General features: G+C 36.4%; 1 protein-coding gene across 1 annotated transcript in view; it reads right to left on the reverse strand.

Moving 5' to 3' along the window:
- Window positions 1-310: 310 nt before the first annotated feature.
- kif3c (kinesin family member 3C) overlaps window positions 311-9,218 on the reverse strand; it is a 23,281-nt gene continuing 14,373 nt past the window's right edge. Inside the window, exons 4-8 of the mRNA XM_015371757.1 lie at window positions 7,656-7,774; window positions 6,115-6,231; window positions 5,869-5,977; window positions 4,599-4,735; window positions 311-1,047 (exon numbers count right to left, since the gene is read on the reverse strand). Of these exons, the coding sequence (XP_015227243.1) occupies window positions 960-1,047; window positions 4,599-4,735; window positions 5,869-5,977; window positions 6,115-6,231; window positions 7,656-7,774 (570 nt within the window). The 3' untranslated portion in view covers window positions 311-959. The remainder of the gene's footprint in view (window positions 1,048-4,598; window positions 4,736-5,868; window positions 5,978-6,114; window positions 6,232-7,655; window positions 7,775-9,218) is intronic.

Consider the following 9,218-nt stretch of genomic DNA (forward strand, 5'->3'; position numbering starts at 1 on the left):
TCCTTCCTTCCTTCCTTCCTTCCTTCCTTCTCTGATCAGTCTAAATAAGGTAAATAAATGGTCATTTCTTGGCCACGAAACATAAAATTACGATTATTTGTCTGATCTTATACTATTTGATCCAGGCAATATCTTCAACCAGATCTGTAAAAATAAGCGACTTCTGTTAACAGAAATTCTGGTTTTCGTTAACAATGAAATATTATCGTTTTTTCTCACCACTGACACAATCGCAACACTGTTGTTACATGATCTCGGGATTTCATTTCTTATTTTAAAATAAATAATTACTGAGGTCCAACAAGCATCACATTCTTTGTTTTAATGACAGTTTTTCAAGACATCTGAGTTGAATTAGACACAGAAAGACAGAGGACTGAACACGGATAAAGGTCATCATTCAGGTTTCGGTACCACATCTGACCAATAAGCAAACTTTTTTTTTTTTACTAATCTCATTTCCAAAAGCTAACACAGACAAAACTTTTCTAAATGTTTAAGTCTTTCTTTTACATAAAAATGGATCAAATCTACCCTGAAAAAAAAACAAAAAACAATAGATTGAATATATACAGATATCTTATGATTTATTGAGATTTAAACTGGTCTCTATTGGAACCTATTTCTCTGTTAGACACTTACCACATTTAGCTCAGTGCAATAGCCTTTCTTTCAAAACTATGATCCAAAGCATCTTTGATTCAAACATGCAAAAAAAAAAGAGGAACGGTTTAATCCAAAAACACTCAGGGGGGGAAGTTTCACAAAGTCTCTGAGGTTTGTCTGGTCTGTTAGCTTCCTGTTTTCTATGGTTATGCCTTCTTTAGAGGCAGCAGAGGTGATGATGTATGTTTGTGACGCGGCTGTAGGCCTCGCTTAAATGTCTTTAATACGGCAAACAGACCAAAACTGAAGCAATAAAATAAATAAAAATGTAAAAAACTATTTGTAATAAAGCTTTACATTGCCACTGCAGTCGTGGCAGTCTGACAACCTGCCAAGGAATTGTTAGAAGAAGAGGAAGCCATGGACTTTTGGCTCGGACACCTGTAAAAAAAAAGCAAAGAAAGATTAATAGATAAGGATAATAATTATCTGTTTTTATTTTCACTCAAAATTTACTGACAGGTTATAAAGATTATCCAGCAATAGTGAGATTAAATGGTAAATGACAGATAAAACCAAGAGATTAGGATGTCTGAGGGAGTGTGTGGTTAATCCTGAATAATCCCATTTAGAAATGTATTGACTCTAAACCGCTTAGGGCTCAGTTATCATACTGATGCAGGTTTCAAATTCAAACCATCATTTTGAAGTAATAAAGTAAATACAAATCTTTGTAGCAAAAGGTGGATTTAAAACCCCAAGACACATTTTTCCCATTTAGAAAAACTAATACAGTTCAGCCTAATCTGTGAAAATGTATCCCGATACTTAATGTATTAAAGTTTAAAGGTAACCAATACATGCTACAACGATCATGCCCATTTTATGGGATAAAATTTTTTGCGATTTTATTTTTTTTTATAAAGGTAAACGCCTCAAAGATTTCGAGAGATCTTGGTGATAAAAAGTCTTCTCTAAAGGTTGCATTTAAATACTAACCCTCTGCAAACCTGCTTCAGTTATTTCTCCTTAATCCTAAAAATCTAAAGATTCAGCTTGATCAACTGGTAAGTATTTAAATTAAAGCAAATGTAGGAGATATTTTGAGCAATTAAACCAGAAATTGAGGCCTGCATAAAGCCACCTTTGTTGCTCTTTAGCCTTGTTGGATACTAACAGTTTTCTGCTTTCTATTTTAGGTTGTATGAATACATTGTTTTTTCTTTTAATGGAAACACTGATATTTGGAATCTCTTTGCCAGGGAAAGCAGATATAATACAGTCATGATTTTTTAAATTCTTGTTAAACAGACATATTTTAGTATTTTTTTCGTTCTGTTTAAAAAAACAAAAACACAAAAACAGAAATAAATGTTTTTAAGCACTAAAAAATGCATCAAACATGATAAGCTCACATTAAAAAAAGCCTCATGTGGTTTATGTGCGAAAGGATACAGTATCAAACATTGGATCATTGTTAGTTAATTTTTTAGATAAATCTTACCCATTTATATCCATCATACCGTAAATCCTCTAATATAGGACAGGGCCTTTATTTCACTCAGCTGCATCTTGGTCCAGGCCATTATTGGGAGGAGGCCAGAATTAGAATTAGAGGTAGGCCTCTATTTCCATTTCTATATAAAACAGACTACCAGTGGAATGAATAAAAACATGATTTTGTGTCTCTTTGAACCTACAAAATACTAGGTTCATTTATTGAAAAAGTACAGTTATCATAACGGTATATAGAACATTATTCAGACATCTTCCAGCAGCTGCAATTTTTCTGCACGGAAATACGAAAAAATAAAAGAAACAGAATGGAATCTTGGCCAAAATGACTTGCGAAACAAAGTTTTAAAAAAATTAATAGAAACTGTTCTGCCATCACAGCGAAATTTAATTTGAAGCAGGCTGAGTGGAAGTAGGCTACCAGTAGGCTATCATATATTTCAAGGGAAAGTCAGAACCTCGAATGCCAATGAACTTCTGTCATTTTAACGCTGCCTGGTTACCAGCAGACCTACCGGTAATCACATTTGTCATACAGATCAGAACGATTGTGTAAGGCCACTGCGATCTCTGTGTGAGGATAGGACTTCCCATGCTAAAGGCTTGGATTCCTTAGCAAACATTGCCCCCTGTGGTACTTGTATGTTGCTATCACAAGTTGTTGAGGACTGCCCAGGAACATCATCGGTTCTAATTATAGCCCCGGCCTGTATAAGAGTCCGGCCTCTATTTACCTCCACCGACAGCGAGACAGGCCATTATTAGAGACCCGGCCGCTAATGGAATACGGGCCAATATTAGAGGATTTACGGTATTTGGCCAGCACTAAACAGGAAGCAGTTTCACAGCTGTAACTAGGAGTTCAGATTTGATGTATTTCACTTTTATACAGACGACTGTCAGATCTACATTCCTCCAAAGAAAACAGGCACACATGGTGTGCAGCCTTAACTTCAATGTCTTCTAGCTTCTGTTGGCCCAGTATAAACCCAGTTGTCACCAACCTGAGGTTCAAAATGGACGCCGGTCTCACATTTGAAAGTCAGATGAAGGGAGTTGTTAAATCTGGCTTTTTCAATCAGAGACAGCTGGCTGAAATAAAGTCAGTTCTTTCTATGCAGCACTTTGAGACAGCTATCCACGCCTTTGTTACTACTCTGCTGGATTACTGTGAAGCCCTTTCTGTAGGGGTGAGTGATTAGTCCATCACTGATCTCCAGAGGGTGCAAAATGCTGCAGCTTGTCCATTAACCAGTACTCTGAGGTTTGAGCACATTTCAACCAGTTTAGCTTCACTTCACTGGCTGCAAACTCCTTTAAGGATTCATTTTAAGATCCCTTATTTGTTTTTAAAGCACTACATGGATTTACTCCTTCCATCCCTCTTAGCTTCATACATATTTCTGTCTGCTGTGAAATCACTTCTCAAAGGCATCTTTTAACACTTTGAAAGCTTCTGAGTTTCGATTTTTACATTAGATGTTTTTTAGGCTTATTTGTATCCCTTTAATATTGTCAGGACTCCTGTCTGTGTGTTTGTGTTTCTGTGTTTGTCTCCCTTCCGCCACCAGGAGGCGCCTGGCTCTTGTCCGCCTCCTCACACACCTTCTGATGGTTTCCTTGTTAACGGAGCGCTCTTAAGCTGCTGACTGCCACTACCTCGACGCCAGAGTGTTTGCCAGTTTGGGGTACTCTAGCCAAGCTGAGTTTTGCTGAGTCAAACTGAGTTCTAGTCAACCTGAGTTTTAACATTGTTTTGTCTTTGCCTCTCGGCAGGAAGTCATCCTGCAAACTGGATTTTTCGGACCTTCTCTCCCTGGAAGGATCAACTGAGCTACAAACTGAGCTGGGGTTCAAACAGGAGGTTTGGATCCCCTTTCTCCAAGAGATCGTTTGAGCTTCGCACTGAGAAAGGGATTCATCTCCACTACGACCCGTTCAAGTACCGCAGGAAATCTTACTGGCATTCAGTTTCTCTGTTGATCTACAAACAACCGCATACTGGGTAACCCTGTTCCACCCTCCACCGAATCAGAAAAACACGGGAACTGCAGCATACAGACTGGAGTCAAGGATTCAACAACTTCTCTGAAAACAGCAACCAAACCTCTTCTCCAAGTTCACAAGTCCAATTTCCCACTGAACCTGAACTAACCGCTGTGTCTTCCCCTCACTTTTCAGTTGAGCAGTGTTCAGAGCAACACTTCTCTCTGAATTATCTCTTCAATAAAACTTGTTAAACCTTTTCCCTGGTCTCTCTTTTCGGTCTTCTGCATTTGGGTCTGAACCTTAGTAAAATCATGACAAATATATGGTTCCTTTTTTTCTATTGTGTTGATTAATTTTCATTTTATTCTTATTTCATGGAAACCTGATGTGTTTTAAAATGGATTTTAACTGTGAAGATTTAGTCACTTTTAAAAGAAAAAAAAAAAAAGTATTGTTGATCTGTGATAAAAGGTAATATTAAGGCTCACCAGGACTGGGACTTGGAGACTCCTTTGTCCTTAGTGGGCGAGCTGTTCAGAGAGGGACTTTGGTTCTGCTCCCCGTCCGTCAGAGCTGAGGGGTTCGGAGGGGTCACATCCAGCTCTAGAAACATGATATTCTCAGCCTACACAAAAATGGCCAGAGGGAGATCAACGTAAGTGATGCTGCATTAGGATTTCACTTCATTCACGAAAAACGCTGCATTACATACATAGAAACTTCAGGTTTGGTTTAAGCAGAAAAAATCTGCATAGATGTTCGCCTAACAGAATGAACCTAGTGGTAGAAGAACTAATCTTATATTTGCTGATTTTCTTATTACATTATTTTTAATGCAAAGTTTTATTTATTCATTCACTGTTTCAATACTTGAAATCAGAACTATGGGCCTTTGAGGTAACCTGTTTTAATGCTTTTAGACAGCTTTTGCAATGCAATCAAAGGAAAATAACCCTTACCATGATTCCGCCATCATCATGCTTGAAAAGTCAGTTTCCTTCACATTAAAGACGCTGAACCTGACTTAGCTGAAGATAGCGCTTGTCCACTAATTCCACTAATTCAGAAGTTAGGGAGATTTAAGTCCCTGCTTTTATCTGTCTTCATGTGTGCAGCTGAGAACTTTTGGAACAGGGACATTTTAGGTCAGTACAAAAACATGGATAGATCTTATTTTTGGTGGCTCCCCAGATTAATACATGGACACATCTCTATGTTTATTACGGCAATGATCCCAAACATGCATCAAAAATGGTTTTGGAGGTAATAAAACAGGAAATGATAAACATTCTTACTACCAAGAAAAAATTCTGATATTTAGCCAAAATAATGCCAATGAAGTGTTAATGGTAAAAAAAAAAACAAACAAAAAAACAAATTATGCCACATCTTTTGACAAACTATGAGTGTCTATGAATAACTTTAAGAAATAGTTTTGGGTGTTTATCTATACCAACATAATAAAATGATAATTAAAAATAATTTGACGGCCTGAAATTCATACAACTTTAATGCTGATGACTGTATGAAAAAAACTTAACAAGGTGGTATCCCTGATTTCACTTCTTTAGCTTTTAGCAGACTGTCCTATGGGCCAAATATGATTATACATGTGGGTATGTCTATTTTTATTTTATTGTTATCATTTATCTTTACATTTATTCCCCAAAAGGAACCCCCTCCCTTACAGGATGACTGTTTAAACAGCTTTTTGTCTTCAAAGCATAAGTAAAACAGGCCAAAAACCCCCTCCTGTACCCTGTATCTGGAATGAGCTCCCATCGACAGGGCTACTCGCGCGTAATGACTGATGGGTCGTTTGTATCCAACTGCTGATGCCGGTCTTTTCTTCATCTGTGAAGATTTACTGTGAAAATGCATTATGACAATTAGTGATACAAAAAAGCAACAATTGGAAATAAAAAAACAGAATATTTAATCCTGAATTGTTGATTGAAATGATCAATTCCAGATTTAGAAGTGTTAAGGGTAAGAAGAACCAACCTGTCATCTGGAACAAGAGGCTTGAACTTCCATTGATCCTCCTCAGGGTCAAACATCAGCCTGTTCATGATCTTATTCTTTTCTTCTGGAGGGATGAAGTTTTCTATGATCAGATACCTGCGTGTTCATGACACATATCAGAGCAGGAGTCTAATTATACATCACAGAGTCTCTTAAAATCTGACATCATTATCCTGAAGCTGGAAATTTCATCTCACATTTGCCAGAAATGTTAGATTTTTTTTTTTTGTTTCGGCAAAGCGATTATTACAGATGTTAAAGTGACAGCAGTATAAATTGTAAAAATCATAAAGATGCTGATGAAGATTCTCAGTCATCCAGGTCATAGTCATTCCAAAAAAAAAAAGTTAAAAAACAATCCTCTGGATTTTGTTTCCAAGTTTGAAGACATTTTGCTCCAGTCCAGGAAGCGAAATGTCTTTAAAATTGAAAAACAAAGTCCAGTGGATAGTTTTTTTTTTTTTTTTTTTTACTTTTTTGGAAATCCAAAAGATAATTGAACATTTATGGCCAAAAACACAAAAACTGCAAATAAAAAACATAAGGATGCTTTCATCCTTATGTTTTTTATTTGCAGTTTTTGTTTGAATAGAATAGAATAGAATTCAACTTTATTGTCATTGCACTGTCACAAGTACAAGCAACGAAATGCAGTTAGCATCTATCCAGAAGTGCTATACAGGATATAAATATGCATTACAAGTGTACAGAGGGTATGTATAAATAGACTATAAAATGTATGTATAAACAGTATAACAGCATTAAGATGTTCTTATTCTCCCTCTGAGATCTAGATTCATAAAAATGAAATAAATTTAAAACTAATCAAGATATTCGTTGTCCTGTTGTTCTAATAGTTGGAAAATGAAAATTCCAGTGTTTTAATTTAAGAAATATTTATGAGCTTTAATTTGAAAGAAACACAAAAAAAAATCACTTCCAGAATACATTCAGAGTTTAAAAAAAAACCCTTACATATAATGTATTAGGGTTTTTCATAAAAACCCTAATACATTATATGTAAGGGTTATTAGGAGTAACCCTTTTTATTTTGAAAAGTTCCTGTAAGCCTTAATTTTAAAACTCCAAATTGTTTCATTTTACATTGTTCAGGAACATTAGGCATTTAAACAAATTATATTGAGCTCTTATTTTGAACAGTGCTTTTTTTTTTTTTTTTTGAAAGTCTAAAAAATGTATCTTCTAACTTTATGTTTAAATGTACCAATCTGAATCCTTATTTGTGGTAAACTCACCATAATAAGTGTGAGACTCTCGCTTTAAAAATGATATTTGAGCTTTACTTAGAAATTCCATTGATTGCAAATTTCTTTAGCTATAAAAACAAAATATAATGCTTTCATAGAATTATATCTTGCTTTATAAGCTTTAAGTCGTAGTAACTACGCATACATCTTAATTGTTGTACTTGAAAGAAGCCTATTTTGTTTATAAAATCTTATAAAATCCCAGATTTATTAAATAATTTAACTCCATTTTGTGGTGCTTGCTGGACTCACTTGAACTTGAGCTCTCTGGTGAGCTCGTTCTGCGTTTGCTCCAGCTCCTGTCGGCTCCTAACGTGTTCATCATTCACGTCCTTGATCTCTGCCTTGATGCACTGGAGCTTGGCGTACAGCTGGAAGGAAAAGGGCACAAATAACAACATGGAGGATGAGCAGGGCTAAGGCATCCCATTACAGAAGAGTCACAGATGAGCTGGTTCCCAGTTTGCAGAAGCTTGGTTGCCATTAGCAACAGCACTGGGAGCACTGGCGTGTACAGAGATGGCCAACCAATGGGAGCCGACGGACTCTCAGCAGACTATTCTTTCCTCCTTCACTGCAGAGCTTTCATGCTGTTCACCATTTGACTACAGGTTCTGAGCAGGATGAGTGATTTATAATGCTGCTGCACTTTAGCAGAGTGTTCCATTTGAGAAAAAATCCAATGAGACCGTATTTACAAAACACTAAAATATATGAAAAAAAAGTGTTAAAATCTATTCTTTCGATCAATCTATTGAATCAGTATAATAAGATATATAGTTTTTCTTTTCATTATTAACTTTGTTCTTATTTTCTGTCACCTCTGGTGTGACCCCTCCCCCAACTAGATTCTAGCTGTATCTATTGAAGCTGAATCACAATTTTTTTCTGTTTTACACACAGTTTCTCCTGTTTTTCTACTTGATCTCCATCTTTATATGAGTCACCTTTTAAACCGAGACTCCTCTGGATCATTCGAATGGTCGTTGGCAAACTTAATAAGTTGACATGTGCTGGTTTAAGTAGGGGAAGCTTCCGTGCCATGCAGGATTTCAAACCACTGTTTTACTGTATTACCTACATTAACCTTGGAAACTGTGGTCCCAGCTCTTTTCAAGTCATTGAGCTGCTCATCACATGTAGTTCTGGGCTGATTTCTCACCTTTCTAAGGATCATTGAGACCCCATGAGGTGAGACCTTGCATGGAGCCCCAGTCTGATGGGGATTGAAAGTAATGTTAAGCTTCTTCCATTTTTTAATAATTGCTCCAACAGTGGACATTTTTCCCCGTCGCCCTTTCCAGCCTTATGGAGGTGTTCAATTTTGTCTGTAGAGTCTCTGGACAGCTCTTTGGTCTTGGCCATGTTAGTGGTTGGATTCTTACTGATTGTATGGGGTGGACAGGTGTCGTTATGCAGCTAACGACCTCTTCTTCTACTTGTAAGGTTTTATGGCGGTTGGTAAACTAGTTAAAGTGCATTACTGCCACTAACTGATAAGTAGTTAATCGAGGAAACAGGAAACAAGACTAACCGCAGAAAAAAATAATAGTTTTCCAAGTTGTATGTTTTAACCCAACATAATAAAATACATAATCTTTTTGCTTAAGTCACTCTGCGTGTTTCTCATTGTCCCACTCATTTTCCCATCATACTTTTAACCATTTCCCAGTTTAAATCTTTCACTTAAAGACACTTTTCTGCAGCTTTCACTATTATTTAGATTTTTTTCAGTTTTCTTTGTCGTCTGAGCGGAACAAATTGATTACTTCTACCATAAAAAGTACAAAATCTTTTTATCTTTTATCTATCTAT

Source organism: Cyprinodon variegatus, unplaced genomic scaffold (genome assembly GCF_000732505.1).
Source record: "Cyprinodon variegatus isolate N-32 unplaced genomic scaffold, C_variegatus-1.0 Scaffold64, whole genome shotgun sequence".
Classification (NCBI taxonomy): domain Eukaryota; kingdom Metazoa; phylum Chordata; class Actinopteri; order Cyprinodontiformes; family Cyprinodontidae; genus Cyprinodon; species Cyprinodon variegatus.